Source organism: Gymnodraco acuticeps, unplaced genomic scaffold (assembly GCF_902827175.1).
Source record: "Gymnodraco acuticeps unplaced genomic scaffold, fGymAcu1.1, whole genome shotgun sequence".
NCBI lineage: Eukaryota > Metazoa > Chordata > Actinopteri > Perciformes > Bathydraconidae > Gymnodraco > Gymnodraco acuticeps.
Genome location: NW_022991702.1, coordinates 1 through 27,171, shown reverse-complemented (window position 1 = coordinate 27,171; position 27,171 = coordinate 1). Strand labels below are relative to the sequence as shown.

Below are 27,171 nucleotides of genomic sequence, written 5' to 3'. Positions count from 1 at the left end.
TGAGGGGGGGCAGCTGGGGTATTGCTGCTATCTCTCTTGAGGAGGGGCAGCTGGGGTATTGCTGCTATCTCTCTTGAGGAGGGGCAGCTGGGGTATTGCTGCTATTCTCTTGAGGAGGGGCAGCTGGGGTATTGCTGCTATCTCTCTTGAGGGGGGCAGCTGGGGTATTGCTGCTATCTCTTGAGGGGGCAGCTGGGGTATTGCTGCTATCTCTTGAGGAGGGGCAGCGGGGTATTGCTGCTATCTCTTGAGGGGGGGCATGGGGTATTGCTGCTATCTCTCTTGAGGAGGGGCAGCTGGGGTATTGCTGCTATCTCTCTGAGGAGGGGCAGCTGGGGTATTGCTGCTATCTCTCTTGAGGGGGGGCAGCTGGGGTATTGCTGCTATTCTCTTGAGGAGGGCAGCTGGGGTATTGCTGCTATCTCTCTTGAGGAGGGGCAGCTGGGTATTGCTGCTATCTCTTGAGGGGGGCAGCTGGGGTATTGCTGCTATCTCTTGAGGGGGGGCAGCTGGGGTATTGCTGCTATCTCTCTTGAGGGGGGCAGCTGGGGTATTGCTGCTATCTCTCTTGAGGAGGGGCAGCTGGGGGTATGCTGCTATCGCTCTGAAGGAGGGGCAGCTGGGGTATTGCTGCTATCTCTCTTGAGGGGGGCAGCTGGGGTATTGCTGCTATCTCTCTGAAGGGGGGCAGCTGGGTATTGCTGCTATCTCTCTGAGGAGGGGCATGCTGGGGTCTTGCTGCTATCCTCTGAGGGGGCAGCTGGGTATTGCTGCTATCCTCCTCTGAAGGAGGGCACTGGGGTATTGGCTGCTATCTTCTCTTCGAGGAGGGGCAGCTGGTGGGTATTTGCTGCTATCGCTCTGAAGGAGGGGGCAGCTGGGGGTATTGCTGCTATCTCTCTTGAGGGGGGGCAGCTGGGTATTGCTGCTATCTCTCGTGACGGGGGGGCAGCTGGGGTATGAGGGTAATGCCTATCTCTCTTGAGGAGGGGGCAGCTGGGGTATTGCTGCTATCTCTCTGCGGGAGGGGGGGGGCAGCTGGGGTATTGCTGCTATCTACTCTTGAGGGGGTGGCAGCTGGGGGGTATTGCTGCTATCTTCTTGAGGATGGGGCAGCTGGGGTATGCTCGCTATCTCTCTTGAGGAGGGGCAGCTGGGGGTATTGCTGCTATCTCTCTTGAGGGGGGGCGCTGTGGTATTGCTGCTATCTCTCTTGAGGGGGGCAGCTGGGGTATTGCTGCTATCTCTCTTGAGGAGGGGCAGGCATGGGGTATTGCTGCTATCTCTCTTGAGGAGGGGGCAGCTGGGGTATTGCTGCTATCTCTCTTGAGGGGGGGCAGCTGGGGTATTGCTGCTATCTCTCTTGAGGGGGGGGCAGCTTGGGTATTGCTGCTATCTCTCTTGAGGAGGGGCAGCTTGGGGGTATTGTTGTTGCCAGTCTATGACGGAGCACAAGCCGCCATGAGGTAGTGTACCGTTCAGGGACGAAGGTTCCCTGGCGCTCGTTCTTGTGGACGAGAGCTCTATAGATTCAGGGTCCATAATGTTTAGTCTCACTGATGAAGAACGTTGATTATTACGCTCCGAACTCGATAAAACCTGGAGCTGCAGAAGAGTTCTTCAGAATTGGTTTGGCAACCGCTGTGTCAACTCGTAACACTCCACGGGTCTCGTCAACTCTCCGGCCGTAACTCCAAATAAACCGTCAGTGTTTGCCATCGAAGCTCCAGCTCTCCTCGTGTCTCTCTGAGTCCTGACTCTCTATTGCTACAGAAGTTTCCTCCACAATACACAACTGATACACACACCTGGTGCACACAACTGATACACACACCTGGTGCACACAACTGATACACACACCTGGTGCACACCTGATACACACCTGGTGCACACCTGATACACACCTGGTGCACACCTGATACACACCTGGTACACACCTGGTGCACACACCTGATACACACACCTGGTGCACACAACTGATACACACCTGGTGCACACAACTGATACACACACCTGGTGCACACAACTGATACACACCTGGTGCACACCTGATACACACCTGGTACACACCTGGTGCACACACCTGGTGCACACAACTGATACACACCTGGTGCACACCTGTGCCCCTTGCTACCTGTGCTGCTGTGACGGTCCTCTGACAGACAGGTAATTCTGTTTGTTTCCTCCTGCAGACCTGAGATGAAGCCGCTTGAAAAAGAGATTGAGGTCTCCTTAAAGTAAGAAGAGCAGATTGATTGATTGATTGATTGATTGGTAATTGATGAGTTAATTGATTACTTGATGAACATGCTTTGTGTTCCTCAGGTTCCCAGATAACTTTGAGAAGTTGTCTCCTCCCATCCTTCAGTTAGATGAGCTGGAGTTTTACTACACTCCGGACCGTCCTCTCTTCTCTGGACTCAACGTGTCGGCCGACCTCGAGTCTCGCATCTGCATCGTACGTTCAACCAGCCAATCACAGCCCAGCATTCACATGAGACTTCACACCTGTCTGAATGTTCTGTAATCAGTGACCTGAACACCTGACGCTGTTGTGTTTCCTGATAGGTCGGTGAAAACGGCGCGGGTAAAACCACCGTCCTGAAGCTGCTGATGGGTGACTTAACGCCGGTCAACGGAATGAGACAAGCCCACAGGTACCCGTCCACAGGGACCCTCACTCTAAACGTATTTCAATGCTCTCTCCTCGGTGAGTCGTTAAGGCTCTGTCTCTAGATTCATTTAGGGAACCTTGTTCTCTCCTCGGCGAGTCGTTAACGCTCTGTCTATAGGATCATTTAGGGAACCTTGTTTTCTCCTCGGCGAGTCGTTAACGCTCTGTCTATAGGTTCATTTAGGGAACCTTGTTCTCTCCTCGGCGAGTCGTTAACGCTCTGTCTATAGGTTCATTTAGGGAACCTTGTTCTCTCCTCGGCGAGTCGTTAAGGCTCTGTCTATAGGTTCATTTAGGGAACCTTGTTCTCTCCTCGGTGAGTCGTTAACGCTCTGTCTATAGGATCATTTAGGGAACCTTGTTCTCTCCTCGGTGAGTCGTTAACGCTCTGTCTATAGGTTCATTTGGGGAACCTTGTTCTCTCCTCGGTGAGTCGTTAACGCTCTGTCTATAGGTTCATTTGGGGAACCTTGTTCTCTCCTCGGTGAGTCGTTAACGCTCTGTCTATAGGTTCATTTAGGGAACCTTGTTCTCTCCTCAGTTTACCCATAGCTCTTTGTTTATACCGTCTATTAGGGGAATTATTTTCTCTCATCAGGGAACTGTTGACTATTTGTTTATAGGTTTTAATTCTTCTTCGTTCTGTTTAGGGAACCGTTAACTCTTAGTTTATTAGTACTATTTAGGGAACCCTCTTCTGTTTTAGGGAACCGTTAACTCTTAGTTCATAAATACTATTTAGGGAACCACCTTCTGTTTTAGGGAACCGTTAACTCTTAGTTTATAAACACTATTTAGGGAACCACCTTCTGTTTTAGGGAACCGTTAACTCTTAGTTTATTAGTACTATTTAGGGAACCACCTTCTGTTTTAGGGAACCGTTAACTCTTAGTTTATAAACACTATTTAGGGAACCACCTTCTGTTTTAGGGAACCGTTAACTCTTAGTTCATAAATACTATTTAGGGAACCACCTTCTGTTTTAGGGAACCGTTAACTCTTAGTTTATAAATACTATTTATGGAACCACCTTCTGTTTTAGGGAACCGTTAACTCTTAGTTCATAAATACTATTTAGGGAACCACCTTCTGTTTTAGGGAACCGTTAACTCTTAGTTTATAAACACTATTTAGGGAACCACCTTCTGTTTTAGGGAACCGTTAACTCTTAGTTTATAAACACTATTAGGGAACCACCTTCTGTTTTAGGGAACCGTTAACTCTTAGTTTATTAGTACTATTTAGGGAACCGTTAACTCTTAGTTTATAAACACTATTTAGGGAACCGTTAACTCTTAGTTCATAAATACTATTTAGGGAACCACCTTCTGTTTTAGGGAACTGTTAACTCTTAGTTTATAAACACTATTTAGGGAACCACCTTCTGTTTTAGGGAACCGTTAACTCTTAGTTTATAAACACTATTTAGGGAACCACCTTCTGTTTTAGGGAACCGTTAACTCTTAGTTTATAAACACTATTTATGGAACCACCTTCTGTTTTAGGGAACCGTTAACTCTTAGTTTATTAGTACTATTTAGGGAACCGTTAACTCTTAGTTTATAAACACTATTTAGGGAACCGTTAACTCTTAGTTCATAAATACTATTTAGGGAACCACCTTCTGTTTTAGGGAACCGTTAACTCTTAGTTCATAAATACTATTTAGGGAACCACCTTCTGTTTTAGGGAACCGTTAACTCTTAGTTTATTAGTACTATTTAGGGAACCGTTAACTCTTAGTTTATAAACACTATTTAGGGAACCGTTAACTCTTAGTTTATAAACACTATTTAGGGAACCACCTTCTGTTTTAGGGAACCGTTAACTCTTAGTTTATAAACACTATTTAGGGAACCACCTTCTGTTTTTAGGGAACCGTTAACTCTTAGGTGTTTCGTTTTGAATTTCTCCTGAGGTTCATCTTGCTGGTTGTTTTGTCCCCAGGAGCCTGAAGATCGGTTACTTCAGTCAGCATCACGTGGACCAGCTGGACATGAACGTCTGCTCTATAGAGCTGCTGCTCAACCGCTTCCCCGGTAACCACAACAACAACAAACACAACAACAACAATAAACACAACCAAACACCATGCTGAGCTGTGTCTGCTTCTGATTGGCTGGTCCTGATTGACTGGTCCTGATTGACTGGTCTTGGTTCTGATTGGATGGTTCTGATTGATTGTGTGTTTGTGTGCAGGTCGGCCAGAGGAGGAGTACCGGCACCAGCTGGGCGGGTACGGGATCACTGGTGAACTCGCCACGAGGCCGGTGGCCAGTCTGTCGGGGGGGCAGAAGAGTCGCGTGGCCTTCGCTCAGATGACCATGCCGTGGTAGGCGGGGGGGGACATTAGAGTGGAGTGTTTTCAAAGTATTTCTTCTTGCAGACTCTTGATTTAATGTTTGTATAGCTTTTACAATCAAAATAACTCGTCTAATCCAAACCACAATTTCTTAAAGTTGTTAAAGTTTATGCATTTTTTAAGGTGATGTAGTCATAAAATATAACGACGGTCATTTAAAGAATCAAAGGTTTTATCATCGGATGCTCAGCAGTGTAGATATGGCAATGAGCATCTGAAGTCACAGGCTCCTCCCACAATGCAATGTAAATATAAATAAGACAAACAATAACAATATTGAAATAGAACAACATAAATAAAATAGTGCAAAGAAGGTTGAAAGTGACCAATGTGCAGGTAAATGCGTAAGAAGTCAACTGTAAACATGTGAAATAGAATAAGCTGAACAGGAACAAAGTATATTTGTTTTTGTTCCCGTCAGTCCAAACTTCTACATCCTGGACGAGCCGACCAATCATCTGGACATGGAGACCATCGAGGCTCTCGCAAAGTCCCTCAACAAGTTCAGAGTAAGTGAATCACCCACCTTCAGGGAACAGATTACTGTCTCAGGGAACAGATTACTGTCTCGGGGAACAGATTACTGTCTCGGGGAACAGATTACTCTCTCGGGGAACAGATTACTCTCTCGGGGAACAGATTACTCTCTCGGGGAACAGATTACTCTCTCGGGGAACAGATTACTGTCTCGGGGAACAGATTACTGTCTCTGGGAACAGATTACTCTCTCGGGGAACAGATTACTCTCTCGGGGAACAGATTACTCTCTCGGGGAACAGATTACTCTCTCGGGGAACAGATTTACTCTCTCGGGGAACAGATTACTCTCTCGGGGAACAGATTACTCTCTCGGGGAACAGATTACTCTCTCGGGGAACAGATTACTCTCTCGGGGAACAGATTACTGTCTCGGGGAACAGATTACTCTTCGGGGAACAGATTACTCTCTCGGGGAACAGATTACTGTCTCGGGGAACAGATTACTGTCTCGGGGAACAGATTACTCTCTCGGGGAACAGATTACTCTCTCGGGGAACAGATTACTCTCTCGGGGAACAGATTACTCTCTCGGGGAACAGATACTGTCTCGGGGAACAGATTACTCTCTCGGGGAACAGATTACTCTCTCGGGGAACAGATTACTCTCTCGGGGAACAGATTACTCTCTCGGGGAACAGATTACTCTCTCGGGGAACAGATTACTCTCTCGGGGAACAGATTACTGTCTCGGGGAACAGATTACTCTCTCGGGGAACAGATTACTCTCTCGGGGAACAGATTACTCTCTCGGGGAACAGATTACTCTCTCGGGGAACAGATTACTCTGTCGGGGAACAGATTACTCTGTCGGGGAACAGATTACTCTCTCGGGGAACAGTTGACTCTCTCAGGAAACAGATTACTCTCTCGGGGAACGGATTACTCTCTCGGGGAACGGATTACTGTCTCGGGGAACAGATTACTCTCTCGGGGAACAGATTACTCTCTCGGGGAACAGATTACTCTCTTAGGGAACAGTTGACTGTCTCGGGGAACAGATTACTGTCTCGGGGAACAGATTACTGTCTCGGGGAACAGATTACTCTCTCGGGGAACAGATTACTCTCTCAGGGAACAGTTGACTCTGTTAGCGAACAGATTACTGTTTTAGGGAACAGATGACTCTCTCAGGAAACAGATTACTCTCTTAGGGAACAGTTGACTGTCTTAGGGAACAGTTGACTCTCTCAGGGAACGGATTACTGTCTCAGGGAACCGATTACTCTCTCAGGGAACAGATTACTCTCTCAGGGAACAGATTACTCTCTCAGGGAACAGATTACTGTCTCAGGGAACAGATTACTCTCTCAGGGAACAGATTACTGTCTCAGGGAACAGATTACTCTCTCAGGGAACAGATTACTGTCTCAGGGAACAGATTACTCTCTCAGGGAACAGATTACTCTCTTAGGGAACAGATTACTCTCTTAGGGAACAGTTTACTCTCTTAGGGAACAGTTGACTGTCTCAGGGAACAGATTACTCTCTTAGGGAACAGTTGACTGTCTCAGGGAACAGATTACTCTCTTAGGGAACAGTTGACTGTCTCAGGGAACAGATTACTCTCAGGGAACAGATTACTCTCTTTGGGAACAGTTGACTGTCTCAGGGAACAGATTACTCTCTCAGGGAACAGATTACTCTCTTAGGGAACAGTTGACTGTCTCAGGGAACAGATTACTCTCTCAGGGAACAGATTACTCTCTTAGGGAACAGTTGACTGTCTCAGGGAACAGATTACTCTCAGGGAACAGATTACTCTCTTTGGGAACAGTTGACTGTCTCAGGGAACAGATTACTCTCTCAGGGAACAGATTACTCTCTTAGGGAACAGTTGACTGTCTCAGGGAACAGATTACTCTCTCAGGGAACAGATTACTCTCTTAGGGAACAGTTGACTGTCTCAGGGAACAGATTACTCTCTTAGGGAACAGTTTACTCTCTTAGGGAACAGTTGACTGTCTCAGGGAACAGATTACTCTCTTAGGGAACAGTTGACTGTCTCAGGGAACAGATTACTCTCAGGGAACAGATTACTCTCTTTGGGAACAGTTGACTGTCTCAGGGAACAGATTACTCTCTCAGGGAACAGATTACTCTCTTAGGGAACAGTTGACTGTCTCAGGGAACAGATTACTCTCTTAGGGAACAGTTTACTCTCTTAGGGAACAGTTGACTGTCTCAGGGAACAGATTACTCTCTTAGGGAACAGTTTACTCTCTTAGGGAACAGTTAACTGTCTCAGGGAACAGATTACTCTCTTAGGGAACAGTTGACTGTCTCAGGGAACAGATTACTCTCAGGGAACAGATTACTCTCTTTGGGAACAGTTGACTGTCTCAGGGAACAGATTACTCTCTCAGGGAACAGATTACTCTCTTTGGGAACAGTTGACTGTCTCAGGGAACAGATTACTCTCTCAGGGAACAGATTACTCTCTTAGGGAACAGTTGACTGTCTTAGGGTTGTAGTTGTGTCACATGTGTCTCAGGTGCCTCTCAAGTGTGTCTCAGGTGCGTCTCCTCACTGTGTGATGTCATGTTTCAGGGCGGGGTCATCCTGGTGTCTCACGACGAGCGTCTGATCCGCATGGTGTGCAAGGAGCTGTGGGTGTGTGAGCACGGGAAGGTGGGCCGCATCGACGGAGGCTTTGACGAGTACCGGGACATCCTACACGAGCAGTTCAAGAAGGAGGGTTACCTGTGAGGCCCCGCCCATTTACCTGTGAGGCCCCGCTCAGTGCCTCAACAAGCCCCTGTTATAGCAGCCAATCAGCAGCCTGGAGGACGTTTTTTTTCTTTCCTCTGAACTGATGTGCTGCAGGCCGATTGGTCGATTTCCCCTGGTGATGTCAGTGAACTCTGGAGGAGGCGGAGTCTATTTAAAGTCCATCGTCACATTAAACCTTTTTTCTGTATCATCGACTCTTTTAAAAGGACCCAACCTTATATTTACATTCAGACACAAAACAAATAAATCCATCAGATCATGGTCTGTTCTTCTTCTGCTGATTCCTTTACAGCGTCACTCTGTCTTCATGGGGGGGGGGGGGGGGGGTACGGTACAGGTGTGTTTCCTTTTAAGTATACAGTCTATCAGAAGTGTTTCTATAAAGATATAGTATGAGTACTGTGTCTGTTTACTGATCTGACTGTTTATAAGATATATCAATTCTCTCAAGAACGTGGCGGACGTAAATGACAACGTGGCGGCGTAAACAACAACGTAAAGTAAACCGACAACGTGAGGTCGGAGCTCGTGAAAACAAAGCTGTCTCTGAGACTCAGATTTCTGGAGGAATGATACAGTTTTTGAGGAACAGAAATATCGTTTTCTGGCAATCATTTTATGGGAAATCTGCATTTTGGTTTGAGGGCGCAGAGACCCTGATGTGTGATGTTTTACAAGGGACTCAGAAACTCTCAGGTCAAAGTAATACATGTTCAAGGAACAAACCCAACCTATACTTTAGGGAAGCACAAACAGGAAGACGTTATAAAATCTTTATTAAAAATACTCTTCAAAGAACACATTATTCCCCTGAAGTAACAAACAAACATTATAATTAGCAAGAAAAGACCTGAAAAGGAGATGAATTCAAGTTGCCTTTCTTTCGTACACTCTTACCTCTGTACCAGGGTTTCCGTTAGCCGGTAATTACCGGTTTTTAGCTGGTAAAATGTATTAAAAACCGGTAAATTCAAAACCTGCCGGTCAAAATGTCTGGTAATAATTAGGGATGCTCCGATAGATCGGCCACCGGTCATTATCGGCCGATATTCACTGTTAATAGTTTGATCGGTGCTCTCTATAAAGCCCGATCAGGAGAGCTGGATCTGATCGATATGGACATAAACGCGAGTGAAGTATAACCAGACGCGAGAGAGAGATCAGATCAGCTGCTGAGTCTGACAGAGACACGCAGCTCTGCATGATCACCTGAAGCCCCGCCTCTGTTTAGCTGCATGAGAAACTGACGGGCTGTCAGGAGAGAGAGAGAGGGGAAAAGAGAGGCTCCGTTTCTCCCGTGTGATTATTCAAAGTTAATGTAAACTTTTGAATAATGTACTTCATCTACTACAAGTAGTTTGTTTAATGTAATAATTATGTTGTTTGTTGTTTGTGGAATCATTTATTGAAAAATGAATCTGAATTTTTTCGATCTGTTACGATTATAGACTGAAGCAATATAAACATGAGCCCGTGAACTGAGTTTTAAACTGAAGCATATCTGCTCATAGTCCGGTAATTACCTGCTAACGGAAACTCTGCTACACAACTCTTATTATTATTATTGAAATATGACCGGTAAGTTTCAAATTTATCCGGTAAAATAAAGTCTGCCCGGACATTTGACCGGCGAGAAAAAATCCTAGCGGAAACCCTGCTCTATACATGTATATAAATACTCCAAATGTAACCACAAGATATTGGTATTTTCCCTTAAGGCACCGAACGATTTCTGATACGACCAAACTACGGTTTACGCTTGGCCTCATTTAGGCACATAGCCTAACTCTGTAGTCCCTGGAACTGTCCTAGCAGATGGCGTTCTCACCGGAATAAGTCCCTGAGGGAGGATTAGGCCAATGAAGCTGCTGACGTCACTTCCTCTTCTGCTTTGGGTTCACAAAACGTTCTGAGTTTTAGGGGCGTGGTTTGCAATTCGCCCAGCCAATCAGAAATTGTTAGTGTGGCCGACACACCCACGAACCATTTCCTCCTCAGGAAAGTACTACCTCTCTAGCAGGGGGGATCTGGGGGGTGAAAAGGTTTACGCAAACTAGTAGGGACTAGGCCCCGGGCCCCCCCCCCCCCCCCCCCCAAGCGCCTAATGACTGAAGAGGAAGCTGATCAGGTTGATGTCCCTCCACTGTAACATGTCTCCAAGGTCTTCAATGCTTTTGATACATGTAAATATATTCTGCTCATAAATCCCAGTAAAGAGTCCCTTCATGGGACAATAACCGGAATACAGATGAAATCCATTAAAGTACGGTGAGCATCAGGTATCTGGAGCACTTCCTGGGGGCTAGGGTTGGAGAACACCACAGAAGAAGAGCAGGGACTCTTTAAAGGTCCCCTATCAATATCATCAGTATATCACAGGTCTCAGATATATCCAGAGCCTGTCTCTGATTGGCTGAAACACCAAACAGATCATTGCAGCATTACCCATAATCCCCTCTGTTTCAGCCCTGTTTCCAAAGTGCTGATTCTCTGTCTGTGACTTTAGATGAAAATAAGGAGCCCCTCCCCACGCCCCTCTGAGAGACATCTGGTTACAAAGAACTCAATGGAGCTCTAGGAGGAGATTCAGGTGATAAGGAGGGGGGGGGGGGGGTTACCTTGGTTGCTGATTGGCTAATGGTTACACACAGGGCTGTCCCTGGCCAACTTGAGGCCCCACGCAAAGTTATATGCTGAGCCCTCTGTTTCAAGAGGTGCTAGTTGAGCCTCGCAGCGGCAACACCGTGCCCTTAGGTGCTCAGTTGAGGCTCCCTCCGTGAGGTCCCTCTTTAAAGTGTCTCTACAGCTCAGGGCTCCAGGACGCCCCCCCCCCGTCACTTAGGCGAGGCAGGACAGCGTCTCGGTAAAATGTCTCGAGTTTGGACAACGTCTCCTCCCACAGCTCGGGGTCAAAGGTCACCGGGACCACGGCCGTCTCTTTAAGGGTGAAGACAACGAAGTCGGCCTGATGGAGGCCCGTCACCGCCATCTGGAACTGGACCTGAGTGAAGTAGCTGTGGGACGACTTCAGAACGTACACCGGGACCTGGGGACAAGGAGAGGAGGAGACGAGGAGAGGAAGTTAGAGACGAGGAGACGAGGTTAGAGACGAGGAGAGGACGTTAGAGACGAGGAGAGGAAGTTAGAGATGAGGAGGTTAGAGACGAGGAGAGGAAGTTAGAGATGAGGAGGTTAGAGACGAGGAGAGGACGAGGAGAGGAGGTTAGAGACGAGGAGAGGAGGTTAGAGACTAGGAGAGGAGGTTAGAGACGAGGAGAGGAGGTTAGAGACGAGGAGAGGAGGTTAGAGACGAGGAGAGGACGTTAGAGACGAGGAGAGGAAGTTAGAGATGAGGAGGTTAGAGACGAGGAGAGGAGATTAGAGACGAGGACGAGGAGAGGAGGTTAGAGACGAGGAGAGGAGGTTAGAGATGAGGAGAGAGACAAGGAGAGGACGTTAGAGACGAGGAGAGGAAGTTAGAGAGGAGGAGAGGAGGTTAGAGACGAGGAGAGGAGGTTAGAGACGAGGAGAGGACGAGGAGAGGAGGTTAGAGACGAGGAGAGGACGTTAGAGACGAGGAGAGGAAGTTAGAGATGAGAGGAGGTTAGAGACGAGGAGAAGACGTTAGAGACGAGGAGAGAGACGAGAAGAGGAAGTTAGAGACGAGGAGAGGAGGTTAGAGACGAGGAGAGGAGGTTAGAGACGAGGAGAGGACGAGGAGAGGAGGTTAGAGACGAGGAGAGGAGGTTAGAGACGAGGAGAGGACGTTAGAGATGAGGAGGTTAGAGACGAGGAGAGGAGATTAGAGACGAGGACGAGGAGAGGAGGTTAGAGATGAGGAGAAGAGGTTAGAGACGAGGAGAGAGACAAGGAGAGGACGTTAGAGACGAGGAGAGGAAGTTAGAGACGAGGAGAGGAGGTTAGAGACGAGGAGAGGAGGTTAGAGACGAGGAGAGGAGGTTAGAGACGAGGAGAGGACGAGGAGAGGAGGTTAGAGACGAGGAGAGGACGTTAGAGACGAGGAGAGGACGTTAGAGACGAGGAGAGGAAGTTAGAGATGAGAGGAGGTTAGAGACGAGGAGAAGACGTTAGAGACGAGGAGAGAGACGAGGAGAGGACGTTAGAGGCGAGGAGAGGAAGTTAGAGACGAGGACATGTCAGTGTGATGTAGTCTGACCTCTCCGGGCCTCCGTCCGTCCTCGTCCTGTATCTTCAGGCAGAAGTTGGGGTCGTCCCTGCAGGCGTCCTCCACCCGTCTGTCCTTGTGTTTGTAGGGACACTTCACCTCCAGGCAGAGCAGCCATTGGCCGGTCCGGCTGTCCGTCACGATGCCATCTGGACTCGCACCCAACCAGGGCCTCTGAGCGTCCAGGAAGAGCCCGCAGGCGAGCACCGAGACGCTCCGTCCCAACGCCGCCGTCTTCACAGCCTGCAGGACGAGGACAGATCAGTAACTGGCGCTGATGGAACCAGTGTTTCATAATACAGTCCCATCTCAAAATTCTGACTTTTCCCAAAATCTCAAATTTCTAACTTTATTTCTCAAAATCCTGACTTTTTCTGTAACTCGACATTTGCCTTCTGTCAGTGAGAGTTATTATAAACATTTAGTCTGCAGTCTCATATGCTCTGGTTCTTCTCGTAGCTCCTCAGCCGAGCATCACCAAGAACATGCTGCTTTTTCAAAAACATTCAGACTTTGAGAAAAAGTCAGAATTTTTATAACAAAATCTGAATTTTGAGATTTTGAGAAAAACATCTCCAAACTCTGCAGTCCCTGACAGAGGGTGCTGTAAAGCATCCCATCACCTCAGCTGAGGATGCTCTGTCAGTGAGAGACGAGCTCATGCTTCACCAGGTGTGTGATTCTGTACCTGGTAGCTGTGGACGGCCTCGGCCTCCATCTGCACCCCCCAGGACATGGCTCTGGTCCGGACGCTCCGCGCCTCACCTGAGAAACAACCAGATGGTGTTGCTTTGCTGTTATCTTCCCCATCATAGGTGTTCATCACCTGAGTTCGTCACCTGAGTCCGTCACCTGAGTTCATCTGCTCATTTCTCTCTGATGTCATCATTATACAAATCATGAGGGAGCAGAACCCTCTCCGTCATGGTTAGTAAAAAGGCTGAGTCGTGTAATGGCGCATTTCCACTACACGGCCTCGCTCGGTATGGCTAAGCCTCGTTAGGACCGGCTCACTTTATGGCACATTTCCATTACAGTTTAGGAACAGGGACTGTAACTATAGTAACGCAGTGTAGGCGGAGCCGTGACGTCATCTTCAATGAGAGCCCCAGAAAAACAACACAGCCGTTAGCTGTTAGCACTCAGAGCTCACAGCTCCTCATATCTGTTCAGAAACTAGACAGAAGTTAAACAAGTACAAACCACAGACTGCCTGTGTCATGGCGAATACAGTCGCTGGTTTATGTATGTCTGTATAGGCCGTTGTTGTGAGTGTGGACGGTCGGAGCATATATAACGTTAGCTTAGCCAAGCTACATGTAGAAAACACGCATTTTAAAAGGTGTTTCTCTGCCGTCTGTCTGCAGACTTGTCAAAGCATTAATTCATGGTTTTTACTAACCGGTATCAGTATGTTGTTACTTCGGCATCATTTAGAAACGTGTATTACAATTAAATCACGGTCAAATATGTTCCTCTTGTTGTAGTTGTAGCCCCCTTGCCAGCGATTCTCTCTCTAGTTTAGCGTACTCAGCCCGACTCAGCCTGGTTGTTCCTGGCCCGAGAACCACGATTTTATGGGGCCAGAAAAACTGTGAAGTAGGACCCGCTAGCCGGTGCTAGACCAAGTGGAAACGCAACCAAAAACGGGCCCCGCACGGCTCGGCACGCTTAAAGCGAGCTCCCCGCTGCAGTGGAAACGCGCCATTAGTCAGGTTTTACCTGTGACAGCAGCCAGGTAGGAAGTGGGCGGGGTTTACCTGTGACAGCAGCCAGGTAGGAAGTGGGCGGGGTTTGGCTCTTTCCGTTGACGAATCCGCAGTGAGCGATGCTGTGAGCAATGGAGGCTGTGATCCGGTTCTTCCTCCAGGCAAACCAGGCGGGGTTGGTGCTCTGCCCGCGGGTCAGAACCTCCACCTCCTCCACCTCCTGCTGGTCCACCCGGACCCCCAGACCCAGTGGCACCTGTTATGTTTCAAGATTCAAGGCTTTTATTGTCATGTGTACAGAGCTACAGTGTAGATATGACAATGACAATCTGAGGCCACAGGCTCCTCCCACAGAGCAACACAATAACACAGATAAAATAATGCAAGGAGAGTAAAAGTAATTGCATTATGATATATTACATATATATATATATATATTACATATTTTAACTCCAACCACTTCTGTGTCTGCGCTTCAATATGTTTCTATTTGGTTATCTGCTTATGTTGTGAGTGTTTAAAATATCCACGACAGACCTGCTCCGGGCTGGGGGCGTCTCCACGAACCGGGCTCTCAGCACTCTGTTTCCCCGCATCAGGTCCAGGTCTCACAGCAGGGTTCACCTGGGGGTTCCTGGATTCAGTCTGGGGGTTCCTGGATTCAGTCTGGGGGTTCCTGGATTCAGTCTGGGGGGTCCTGGATCCAGTCTGGGGGGTTCTGGGTCCAGTCTGGGGGGTCCTGGATCCAGTCTGGGGAGTCCTGGATCCAGTCTGGGGGGTCCTGGATCCAGTCTGGGGGGTTCTGGGTCCAGTCTGGGGGGTTCTGGGTCCTGCTTGAAGGGGGGGTTCAGCAGCAGGTCTGGGCCTCAGGGTCTGGCTGATTCTGGTTGTGGTTCTGGGGGTCGTGGTGCTGATGCTCGGGTGGTACCGGACCTCGGGGATCTTCAGGGTCCGGTCTGCTGCTGGGACCTGGTTTCTGTTCTGGTCCTGCATCTTCATTTATTCAGAACAGAAAAAGGGTTTATCGTTAAATAAAAATAAGACGTAATGTATTTTTTTATTATTTGATTAAATGATTTATAACACTGCACGATATATAAACATAACTTCAATTGTTTACGTTAATAACTTATCGTACGATATACGGACATGATCTAAACATCGTACGATATTTGGACGTAACTGCAATCATTTAAACGTTAACAATGGTGCGTACAGCCTTGAGGGGGGTTGCAGCAGCAGGTCTGCTCCTCTGGTCCTGGCTGGTTCTGGTTGTGGTTCTGGGGCTCGTGGGCTGGATGCTCGGATGGTACCGGACCTCTGGGATCTTCAGGGTCCGGTCTGCTGCTGAGATCTGGTTTCTGTTCTGGTCGAGCATCTATATCAGAGCAGGAAGCAGAACAGGGAGACTCTTAACCCTTAAATCACTAAATACTATGAAGAGTGAATAGATTTGGGTTTTCTACATTTCACCCATATCACACTATTATTACACCTGTATTACACCTGTTATCACACTATTATTACACCTGTATTACACCTGTTATCACACTATTATTACACCTGTTATCACACTATTATTACACCTGTTATCACACTATTATTACACCTGTTATCACACTATTATTACACCTGTTATCACACTATTATTACACCTGTATTACACCTGTTATCACACTATTATTACACCTGTATTACACCTGTTATCACACTATTATTACACCTGTTGTAGTTCCAGTAATCCAAAGTTCGATCCACAGATAGCAATAAGTTTGACTCGGACAAGATCCGTCTCAGGATAGTTTGTTTGACTCCTTACTTCAACAAAAGGTATCAAATACAAACACATATTCTCAGGTCAAAAAACGATAATGCTCTGTGCTTTTTTCTCCTTCTCACACACACGTGTGTGTGTGTGTGTGTGTGTGTGTGTGTGTGTGTGTGTGTGTCTAACGTGTGTGTGTCTAACATGTGTGTGTGTGTGTGTAACATTCATATTTAGCTTGTTTTCATAAAAAACGTAAGAACACAAATGATGTGCTTTTATTTTGAAAAGCTTGAAAGCGTCAACCGGAAGTTGTTGTTTACTTGTTATTTAACCCTCGGGAGTAAACAGGTGAGTGTTCTCTCAAGTGTTTGTATTTACTCTATCAGCAGGTACACACTTTGCTAACAGCAGAAGCTGGTACCCTGTAGCTCAGGTATACACAGTGTAATACAGACACAGAACAAGATACTTCAGACTGCTTCTTTACGATCTCCATACTTCCACATTACCAACAACAACAACAACAAACACAACAACAACACATACAACAGGCCGATCAATAAAACAGACGGATCAGATGTGTTTTAATCACAAACTGATGCTGTTCTGAACGGCTTTATAGTTATTGTGTATTTGTTGTGTAGTTGTTGTGTAGTTGTTGTGTAGTTGCTGGGTAGTTGTTGTGTAGTTGCTGTGTAGTTGTTGTGTAGTTGCTGTGTAGTTGTTGTGTAGTTGTTGTGTAGTTAGACAGTGAGTATACTATATTAAAACCAAAGGTAAACAGAAGATCTTACCTGCGTGTAATGTCAGTCTGTCGGAGAGAAACCTGAAGTGAAACTGTGACTCATCATCACGTGAGCTGTGTGTGTGTGTGTGTGTGTGTGTGTGACTCATAGTTCAACATTCCTCCGCTGGGATTGGTCAGATGTTGACGACCCTCGCTCTGATTGGCGAATATATAGGCTTATCATCATCATGATCTTTATTTAAAGAGACTCTTGGTCCATTATTACAAGACATAGGCCTACACCACTCAAAAGGCAGTGATCCCGATGTTCCCGCAGACACGGATTTGAGAGCAGCACGATGACAGATTGAGAAACATTCAATCGACAGAGGAATGTGTAGATTTCTCAGGAGAGCATGGAACGTGTTGACTCGTGCGTCACAGAACATTTCACTTGCACTGCACCGCCTTGGTTTTCTAAGCAGTATGCGCAAACAGTCATTAAGCAACCTGGAGCTTCCGGAGGCTCGCCTTCTCATCTTGAGCCACAAGGGGGCAGTATAGAGAGGAGTGCAACACGCTCTGAAGAGGCTCGCCTTCTCATCTTGAGCCACAAGGGGGCAGTATAGAGAGGAGTGCAATACGCTCTGAAGAGGCTCGCCTTCTCATCTTGAGCCACAAGGGGGCAGTATAGAGAGGAGTGCAACACGCTCTGAAGAGGCTCGCCTTCTCATCTTGAGCCACAAGGGGGCAGTATAGAGAGGAGTGCAATACGCTCTGAAGAGGCTCGCCTTCTCATCTTGAGCCACAAGGGGGCAGTATAGAGAGGAGTGCAATACGCTCTGAAGAGGCTCGCCTTCTCATCTTGAGCCACAAGGGGACAGTATAGAGAGGAGTGCAATACGCTCTGAAGAGGCTCGCCTTCTTATCTTGAGCCACAAGGGGGCAGTATAGAGAGGAGTGCAATACGCTCTGAAGAGGCTCGCCTTCTTATCTTGAGCCACAAGGGGGCAGTATAGAGAGGAGTGCAATACGCTCTGAAGAGGCTCGCCTTCTCATCTTGAGCCACAAGGGGGCAGTATAGAGAGGAGTGCAATACGCTCTGAAGAGGTTCGCCTTCTCATCTTGAGCCACAAGGGGGCAGTATAGAGAGGAGTGCAATACGCTCTGAAGAGGTTCGCCTTCTCATCTTGAGCCACAAGGGGGCAGTATAGAGAGGAGTGCAATACGCTCTGAAGAGGTTCGCCTTCTCATCTTGAGCCACAAGGGGGCAGTATAGAGAGGAGTGCAATACGCTCTGAAGAGGTTCACCTTCTCATCTTGAGCCACAAGGGGGCAGTATAGAGAGGAGTGCAATACGCTCTGAAGAGGCTCGCCTTCTCATCTTGAGCCACAAGGGGGCAGTATAGAGAGGAGTGCAATACGCTCTGAAGAGGTTCACCTTCTCATCTTGAGCCACAAGGGGGCAGTATAGAGAGGAGTGCAATACGCTCTGAAGAGGTTCACCTTCTCATCTTGAGCCACAAGGGGGCAGTATAGAGAGGAGTGCAATACGCTCTGAAGAGGTTCGCCTTCTCATCTTGAGCCACAAGGGGGCAGTATAGAGAGGAGTGCAATACGCTCTGAAGAGGTTCACCTTCTTATCTTGAGCCACAAGGGGGCAGTATAGAGAGGAGTGCAATACGCTCTGAAGAGGCTCGCCTTCTTATCTTGAGCCACAAGGGGACAGTATAGAGAGGAGTGCAATACGCTCTGAAGAGGCTCGCCTTCTTATCTTGAGCCACAAGGGGGCAGTATAGAGAGGAGTGCAATACGCTCTGAAGAGGCTCGCCTTCTCATCTTGAGCCACAAGGGGGCAGTATAGAGAGGAGTGCAATACGCTCTGAAGAGGCTCGCCTTCTTATCTTGAGCCACAAGGGGGCAGTATAGAGAGGAGTGCAATACGCTCTGAAGAGGCTCGCCTTCTCATCTTGAGCCACAAGGGGGCAGTATAGAGAGGAGTGCAATACGCTCTGAAGAGGCTCGCCTTCTCATCTTGAGCCACAAGGGGGCAGTATAGAGAGGAGTGCAATACGCTCTGAAGAGGCTCGCCTTCTCATCTTGAGCCACAAGGGGGCAGTATAGAGAGGAGTGCAATACGCTCTGAAGAGGCTCGCCTTCTCATCTTGAGCCACAAGGGGGCAGTATAGAGAGGAGTGCAATACGCTCTGAAGAGGCTCACCTTCTTATCTTGAGCCACAAGGGGGCAGTATAGAGAGGAGTGCAATACGCTCTGAAGAGGTTCACCTTCTTATCTTGAGCCACAAGGGGGCAGTATAGAGAGGAGTGCAATAAGCTCTAAAGAGGTTCACCTTCTTATCTTGAGCCACAAGGGGGCAGTATAGAGAGGAGTGCAATACGCTCTGAAGAGGCTCGCCTTCTCATCTTGAGCCACAAGGGGGCAGTATAGAGAGGAGTGCAATACGCTCTGAAGAGGCTCGCCTTCTCATCTTGAGCCACAAGGGGGCAGTATAGAGAGGAGTGCAATACGCTCTGAAGAGGCTCGCCTTCTATCTTGAGCCACAAGGGGGCAGTATAGAGAGGAGTGCAATACGCTCTGAAGAGGCTCGCCTTCTCATCTTGAGCCACAAGGGGGCAGTATAGAGAGGAGTGCAATACGCTCTGAAGAGGTTCGCCTTCTTATCTTGAGCCACAAGGGGGCAGTATAGAGAGGAGTGCAATACGCTCTGAAGTGGTTCGCCTTCTTATCTTGAGCCACAAGGGGGCAGTATAGAGAGGAGTGCAATACGCTCTGAAGAGGTTCGCCTTCTTATCTTGAGCCACAAGGGGGCAGTATAGAGAGGAGTGCAATACGCTCTGAAGAGGTTCACCTTCTCATCTTGAGCCACAAGGGGGCAGTATAGAGAGGAGTGCAATACGCTCTGAAGAGGCTCGCCTTCTTATCTTGAGCCACAAGGGGGCAGTATAGAGAGGAGTGCAATACGCTTTGAAGAGGTTCACCTTCTTATCTTGAGCCACAAGGGGGCAGTATAGAGAGGAGTGCAATACGCTCTGAAGAGGCTCGCCTTCTTATCTTGAGCCACAAGGGGGCAGTATAGAGAGGAGTGCAATACGCTCTGAAGAGGTTCGCCTTCTTATCTTGAGCCACAAGGGGGCAGTATAGAGAGGAGTGCAATACGCTCTGAAGAGGCTCGCCTTCTCATCTTGAGCCACAAGGGGGCAGTATAGAGAGGAGTGCAATACGCTCTGAAGAGGTTCGCCTTCTTATCTTGAGCCACAAGGGGGCAGTATAGAGAGGAGTGCAATACGCTCTGAAGAGGCTCGCCTTCTCATCTTGAGCCACAAGGGGGCAGTATAGAGAGGAGTGCAATACGCTCTGAAGAGGCTCGCCTCCTCTCTCCTCTCTCCTCTTTCCTCGGTTATAGCTCCTCCAGAGAGCCTCCTCTCTCCTCTCTCCTCGGTTATAGCTCCTCCAGAGAGCCTCCTCTCTCCTCTCTCCTCTCTCCTCTCTCCTCTCTCCTCTCCTCTCTCCTCTCTCCTCTCTCCTCGGTTATAGCTCCTCCAGAGAGCCTCCTCTCTCCTCTCTCCTCTATCCTCTCTCCTCGGTTAGAGCTCCTACAGAGAGCCTCCTCTCTCCTCTCTTCTCTCTCCTCGGTTATAGCTCCTCCAGAGAGCCTCCTCTCTCCTCTCTCCTCTCTCCTCTCTCCTCGGTTATAGCTCCTCCAGAGAGCCTCCTCTCTCCTCTCTCCTCGGTTATAGTTCCTCCAGAGAGCCTCCTCTCTCCTCTCTCCTCTCTCCTCGGTTATAGCTCCTCCAGAGAGTCTCCTCTCTCCTCTCTCCTCTCTCCTCTCTCCTCTCTCCTCTCTCCTCGGTTATAGCTCCTCCAGAGAGCCTCCTCTCTCCTCTCTCCTCTCTCCTCGTTTAGAGCTCCTCCAGAGAGCCTCCTCGATCCTCTCTCCTCTCTCCTCTCTCCTCGGTTATAGCTCCTCCAGAGAGCCTCCTTTCTCCTCTCTCCTCGGTTATAGCTCCTCCAGAGAGCCTCCTCTCTCCTCTCTCCCCTCTCCTCGGTTATAGCTCCTCCAGAGAGCCTCCTCTCTCCTCTCTCCTCTCTCCTCGGTTATAGCTCCTCCAGAGAGCCTCCTCTCTCCTCTCTCCTTTCTCCTCGGTTATAGCTCCTGCAGAGAGCCTCCTCTCTCCTCTCTCCTCTCTCCTCGGTTAGAGCTCCTCCAGAAAGCTTCCTCTCTCCTCTCTTCTCTCTCCTCAGTTATAGCTCCTCCAGAGAGCCTCCTCTCTCCTCTCTCCTCTCTCCTCGGTTATAGCTCCTCCAGAGAGCCTCCTCTCTCCTCTCTCCTCTCTCCTCGGTTATAGCTCCTCCAGAGAGCCTCCTCTCTCCTCTCTCCTCTCTCCTCTCTCTTCGGTTAGAGCTCCTCCAGAAAGCTTCCTCTCTCCTCTCTCCTCGGTTATAGCTCCTCCAGAGAGCCTCCTCGATCCTCTCTCCTCTCTCCTCTCTCTTCGGTTAGAGCTCCTCCAGAAAGCTTCCTTTCTCCTCTCTTCTCTCTCCTCAGTTATAGCTCCTCCAGAGAGCCTCCTCTCTCCTCTCTCCTCTCTCCTCGGTTATAGCTCCTCCAGAGAGCCCTCCTCTCTCCTCTCTCCTCTCTCCTCGGTTATAGCTCCTCCAGAGAGCCTCCTCTCTCCTCTCTCCTCGGTTAGAGCTCCTCCAGAGAGCCTCCTCTCTCCTCCCTCCTCTCTCCTCGGTTAGAGCTCCTCCAGAGAGCCTCCTCTCTCCTCTCTCCTCTCTCCTCTCTCCTCGGTTAGAGCTCCTCCAGAGATTCTCCTCTCTCCTCTCTCCTCGGTTATAGCTCCTCCACAGAGCCTCCTCTCTCCTCTCTCCTCGGTTATAGCTCCTCCAGAGAGCCTCCTCTCTCCTCTCTCCTCTCTCCTCTCTCTTCGGTTAGAGCTCCTCCAGAAAGCTTCCTCTCTCCTCTCTCCTCGGTTAGAGCTCCTCCAGAGATTCTCCTCTCTCCTCTCTCCTCTCTCCTCGGTTATAGCTCCTCCACAGAGCCTCCTCTCTCCTCTCTCCTCTCTCCTCTCTCCTCGGTTATAGCTCCTCCAGAGAGCCTCCTCTCTCCTCTCTCCTCTCTCCTCTCTCTTCGGTTAGAGCTCCTCCAGAAAGCTTCCTCTCTCCTCTCTCCTCGGTTATAGCTCCTCCAGAGAGCCTCCTCGATCCTCTCTCCTCTCTCCTCTCTCTTCGGTTAGAGCTCCTCCAGAAAGCTTCCTCTCTCCTCTCTTCTCTCTCCTCAGTTATAGCTCCTCCAGAGAGCCTCCTCTCTCCTCTCTCCTCTCTCCTCTCTCCTCGGTTATAGCTCCTCCAGAGAGCCTCCTCTCTCCTCTCTCCTCGGTTATAGCTCCTCCAGAGAGCCTCCTCTCTCCTCTCTCCTCGGTTAGAGCTCCTCCAGAGAGCCTCCTCTCTCCTCCCTCCTCTCGCCTCGGTTAGAGCTCCTCCAGAGAGCCTCCTCTCTCCTCTCTCCTCTCTCCTCGGTTAGAGCTCCTCCAGAGATTCTCCTCTCTCCTCTCTCCTCGTTTATAGCTCCTCCACAGAGCCTCCTCTCTCCTCTCTCCTCGGTTATAGCCCCTCCAGAGAGCCTCCTCTCTCCTCTCTCCTCTCTCCTCGGTTATAGCTCCTCCAGAGAGCATCCTCTCTCCTCTCTCCTCTCTCCTCGGTTATAGCTCCTCCAGAGAGCCTCCTCTCGCCTCTCTCCTCTCTCCTCTCTCCTCGGTTATAGCTCCTCCAGAGAGCCTCCTCTCTCCTCTCTCCTCTCTCCTCGGTTTATAGCTCCTCCACAGAGCCTCCTCTCTCCTCTCTCCTCTCTCCTCGGTTATAGCCCCTCCAGAGAGCCTCCTCTCTCCTCTCTCCTCTCTCCTCTGTTATAGCTCCTCCAGAGAGCCTCCTCTCTCCTCTCTCCTCGGTTATAGCTCCTCCAGAGAGCCTCCTATCTCCTCTCTCCTCTCTCCTCGGTTATAGCTCCTCCAGAGAGTCTCCTCTCTCCTCTCTCCTCTCTCCTCTCTCCTCGGTTATAGCTCCTCCAGAGAGCCTCCTCTCTCCTCTCTCCTCTCTCCTCGGTTAGAGCTCCTCCATTGAGCCTCCTCGATCCTCGGTCCTCGAAGTGCATTTAGAGAAATGAGATGTCCTTCAACATGGCGCGCTGAAATTCATTTCCGGGTCACTAGCGGAGGACCGAGGAGTCGAGGAGTCGAGGAGTCGAGGAGTCGAGGAGTCGAGGAGTCGATGAGTCGATGAGTCGAGGAGGGGGAATTAGAGTATTGAGAAACCTCTTAGGTCTCAGGTGTCTCCTGTCCTCAGGTCAGCAGCATGTCTCAGGTGTCTCAGGTGCGTCCCGGGCTGTACCTGAGTGGTTCTGACCCGGCCCTGCGTCTCAGCGTGCTCAGCAGCCGGAGCATCTCTCTGGTGGTGAACGCCAGCGGGCTCCAGGACCTGGTCTACCCCCAGATGGAGGGCCTCTCCGTGCTGAACGTCCCCCTCCAGGACCAGCCTCACGCCCCCCTGAAGCTCTACTTCGACCTGGTGGGGGAGCGGATCCACCAGAACCGAACTGGCAGAACTCTGGTTCACTGCAGCGCGGGAAGGAGCCGCTCGCCCAGCCTCATCATCGCCTACCTGATGAGGTGACCCCCCACACACCTACCCCCCCCACACCTACCCCCCACACACTTACCTGATGAGGTGACCCCCCACACACCTACCCCCCCCACACCTACCCCCCACACACCTACCTGATGAGGTGACCCCCCACACACCTACCCCCCACACACCTACCCCCCCCTCACACCTACCCCCCACACACTTACCTGATGAGGTGACCCCCCACACACCTACCCCCCCCACACCTACCCCCCACACACTTACCTGATGAGGTGACCCCCCACACACCTACCCCCCACACACCTACCCCCCACACACTTACCTGATGAGGTGACCCCCCACACACCTACCCCCCACACACTTACCTGATGAGGTGACCCCCCACACACCTACCCCCCACACACTTACCTGATGAGGTGACCCCCCACACACCTACCCCCCCCCTCACACCTACCCCCCACACACTTACCTGATGAGGTGACCCCCCACACACCTACCCCCCCCCACACCTACCCCCCACACACCTACTCCCCACACACCTACCTGATGAGGTGACCCCCCACACACCTACCCCCCACACACCTACCCCCCCCCACACCTTCCCCCCACACACTTACCTGATGAGGTGACCCCCCACACACCTACCCCCCCCACACCTACCCCCCACATACTTACCTGATGAGGTGACCCCCCACACACCTACCCCCCCCCACACCTACCCCCCACACACTTACCTGATGAGGTGACCCCCCACACACCTACCCCCCCCCACACCTACCCCCCACACACTTACCTGATGAGGTAACCCCCCCCACACCTACCCCCCACACACCTACCTGATGAGGTGACCCCCCCACACACCTACCCCCCACACACCTACCTGATGAGGTGACCCCCCACACACCTACCCCCACACACTTACCTGATGAGGTGACCCCCCACACACCTACCCCCCACACACTTACCTGATGAGGTGACCCCCCACACACCTACCCCCCACACACCTACCCCCCACACACCTACCCCCCACACACTTACCTGATGAGGTAACCCCCCCCACACCTACCCCCCCACACCTACCTGATGAGGTGACCCCCCACACACCTACCCCCCCCACACCTACCTGATAAGGTGACCCCCCACACACCAACCTGATGAGGTGACCCCCCACACACCTACCCCCCACACACCTACCTGATGAGGTGACCCCCCACACACCTACCCCCCCCACACCTACCTGATAACGTGACCCCCCACACACCAACCTGATGAGGTGACCCCCCACACACCTACCCCCCACACACCTACCTGATGAGGTGTCCCCCACACACCTACCCCCCACACACTTACCTGATGAGGTGACCCCCCACACACCTACCCCCCACACACTTACCTGATGAGGTGACCCCCCCACACACCTACCCCCCACACACTTACCTGATGAGGTGACCCCCCACACACCTACCCCCCACACACCTACCTGATGAGGTGACCCCCCACACACCTACCCCCCACACACCTACCCCCCACACACTTACCTGATGAGGTGACCCCCCACACAACCTACCCCCCACACACCTACCTGATGAGGTGACCCCCCACACACCTACCCCCCACACACTTACCTGATGAGGTGACCCCCCACACACCTACCCCCCACACACTTACCTGATGAGGTGACCCCCCACACACCTACCCCCCACACACTTACCTGATGAGGTGACCCCCCACACACCTACCCCCCACACACCTACTTGATGAGGTGACCCCCCACACACCTACCCCCACAACACCTACCTGATGAGGTGACCCCCCACACACCTACCCCCCCACACACCTACCTGATGAGGTGACCCCCCACACACCTACCTGATGAGGTGACAGAAGTGGGGGGGGGGACACAAAACAGGGGGTCCTCCGCAATGAAACATTTTCTCGATTTAATTCCATTTCCTGCCTTTCTACAAATATATGAGACTGGTGTTAACAAATCCAAGAGAAATGTGTAGTGTATATAATGAGTGTGCACACTTCTCTAGTATCCTCTCCATGTGAACCTGTTTTATTTGTGATGACCTCACATCCTTTAGGGCAGTGGTTCCCAACCTTTAAGGCCAAGATCACCGACCTCGGCCTCGGTGAAAGGCGAGATCAACCTATTGCAGAATTGAGTGAAAAAGATGCCGGACAGTGCTTCCAGTTTGAGGCCTTTTATAGGCTGATTGCATCTGAGTTACTGTTAGGGCTCCATCACCAGCTCACGGCATATAGGCAGGGGTAAAGTGCTATTTCCTATGAATGGGGGGCGGACCTCACCTCCTCTAGGAGGGGTCCTCTCCCCCCCCCCAGGGGGGTTCCTCACCTACTCTAGGGGGGTTCCTCACCTACTCTAGGTCCTCACCTCCTCTAGGGGGGTTCCTCACCTACTCTAGGTCCTCACCTCCTCTAGGGGGGTTCCTCACCTACTCTAGGGGGGTTCCTCACCTACTCTAGGTCCTCACCTCCTCTAGGGGGGTTCCTCACCTACTCTAGGGGGGTTCCTCACCTACTCTAGGTCCTCACCTCCTCTAGGGGGGTCCTCACCTCCTCTAGGGGGGTTCCTCACCTACTCTAGGTCCTCACCTCCTCTAGGGGGGTCCTCACCTCCTCTAGGGGGGGTCCTCACCTCCTCTAGGGGGGTCCTCACCTACTCTAGGGGGGTCCTCACCTCCTCTAGGGGGGTTCCTCACTTCCTCTAGGGGGGTCCTCACCTCCTCTAGGGGGGTTCCTCACCTCCTCTAGGGGGGTCCGGGGGGATGCAAGATTTTTTTTTAAATATTGAAGTTGAAAGCATCAATCTGGTGCACTTTGAGAGCAACATGAAGAGATCTATGGAAACATCTCTCAACACCAGATGAAACAGAACTGGAAGCAGATTTACTTTTTCTTTATGGATATTTAATCACTCCCCTTTCAAACTGTATTCTTGTTTTACTGCCATATAGTATTTCATACCTGTTTTTTTATTTATTCTCTTATTGTTTGTACCACTATAATGATCATATGAAGGTGTGCCTCTCTCTCTCTCTCTCTCTCTCTCTCTCTCCTCTCCTCTCTCCTCTCTCTCCTCTCTCTCTCTCTCTCTCTCTCTCCCTCTCTCTCTCTCTCTCTGTGGGGGACACATGGTGATGTGAATTCTGTATGATAGAAGACCTCTAAAGTTCTGGTTCTGGTCTGTGCAGGTTTGAGGGTCTGAGCCTTAGACGGGCTCACGAGGCGGTTCTGGAGCAGCGTCCGTTCATCCGACCCAACGCCGGGTTCTGGAGGCAGCTGATGGAGTACGAGAGGTCTCTGTTCGGCAGGAACACCATGAGGATGGTGAGCACGCCGGGGGGGGTCCTGCCCGAAGCCCTGAGGCTGCCCGAAGACCTGCCTGAAGCCCTGAGGCTGCCCGAAGACCTGCCTGAAGCCCTGAGGCTGCCCGAGGACCCCGAGCCGGCCTACTGCCTCAACATCTGAGGGTCCTCAACATCTGAGAGAAACTGCCTCAACATCTGAGACCCTCAACCTCATAGGGTCCTCTGAAGCAGCCTTGAGGGTCCTCTGATCTCCCAGGAACTGATTCAGGACCAGTTGTAATGACAGTGTTCGGCCACACGGCGGCATGAATAAAGGACTGTTGATGCTTCTCTTTAATTACATGCTTTCAAATATTTTACAACTTTAAGTCCATTTTCCTTATCATACATATATTCTTTAGTTCCCTTCTCCATGCAGTACGTCTACCTGAAATAGAGTGTTTCTACAGGGGGTTTAGTGTGTGTGAGTGAGTGTG

General features: G+C 50.2%; 3 protein-coding genes across 4 annotated transcripts; 2 read left to right on the top strand and 1 right to left on the bottom strand.

Annotated features, from left to right (window-relative positions):
- Positions 1-1,987: 1,987 nt before the first annotated feature.
- Positions 1,988-8,587, top strand: LOC117534583 (ATP-binding cassette sub-family F member 3-like). The gene is made up of 7 exons (XM_034198814.1): positions 1,988-2,237; positions 2,326-2,458; positions 2,569-2,657; positions 4,622-4,713; positions 4,874-5,006; positions 5,458-5,545; positions 8,124-8,587. Exons 1-7 carry the CDS (start codon positions 2,200-2,202, stop codon positions 8,280-8,282), a joined length of 732 nt encoding a protein of 243 aa, XP_034054705.1. The 5' UTR covers positions 1,988-2,199; the 3' UTR covers positions 8,283-8,587.
- Positions 8,588-9,706: 1,119 nt separating this feature from the next.
- LOC117534584 lies at positions 9,707-16,817 on the bottom strand. Its single transcript, XM_034198815.1, has 8 exons — positions 16,764-16,817; positions 15,925-16,019; positions 15,418-15,579; positions 14,739-15,194; positions 14,253-14,457; positions 13,181-13,257; positions 12,484-12,735; positions 9,707-11,352 (listed from the first exon to the last, which is right to left on the bottom strand). Exons 3-8 carry the CDS (start codon positions 15,577-15,579, stop codon positions 11,107-11,109), a joined length of 1,398 nt encoding a protein of 465 aa, XP_034054706.1. The 5' UTR covers positions 15,925-16,019; positions 16,764-16,817; the 3' UTR covers positions 9,707-11,106.
- On the top strand, positions 16,278-27,032 carry LOC117534585 (dual specificity protein phosphatase 14). Of its 2 annotated transcripts, XM_034198817.1 has the most exons (4): positions 16,278-16,317; positions 23,058-23,380; positions 26,579-26,752; positions 26,783-27,032. In XM_034198817.1, the coding sequence occupies exons 2-4, from the start codon at positions 23,067-23,069 to the stop codon at positions 26,853-26,855; spliced, it is 561 nt and encodes a 186-aa protein (XP_034054708.1). In that variant the 5' UTR covers positions 16,278-16,317; positions 23,058-23,066; the 3' UTR covers positions 26,856-27,032. The 2 variants fall into 2 exon arrangements, with proteins under 2 accessions (XP_034054708.1, XP_034054707.1); XM_034198816.1 differs by having other exon boundaries at positions 26,579-27,032.
- Positions 27,033-27,171: the final 139 nt, after the last annotated feature.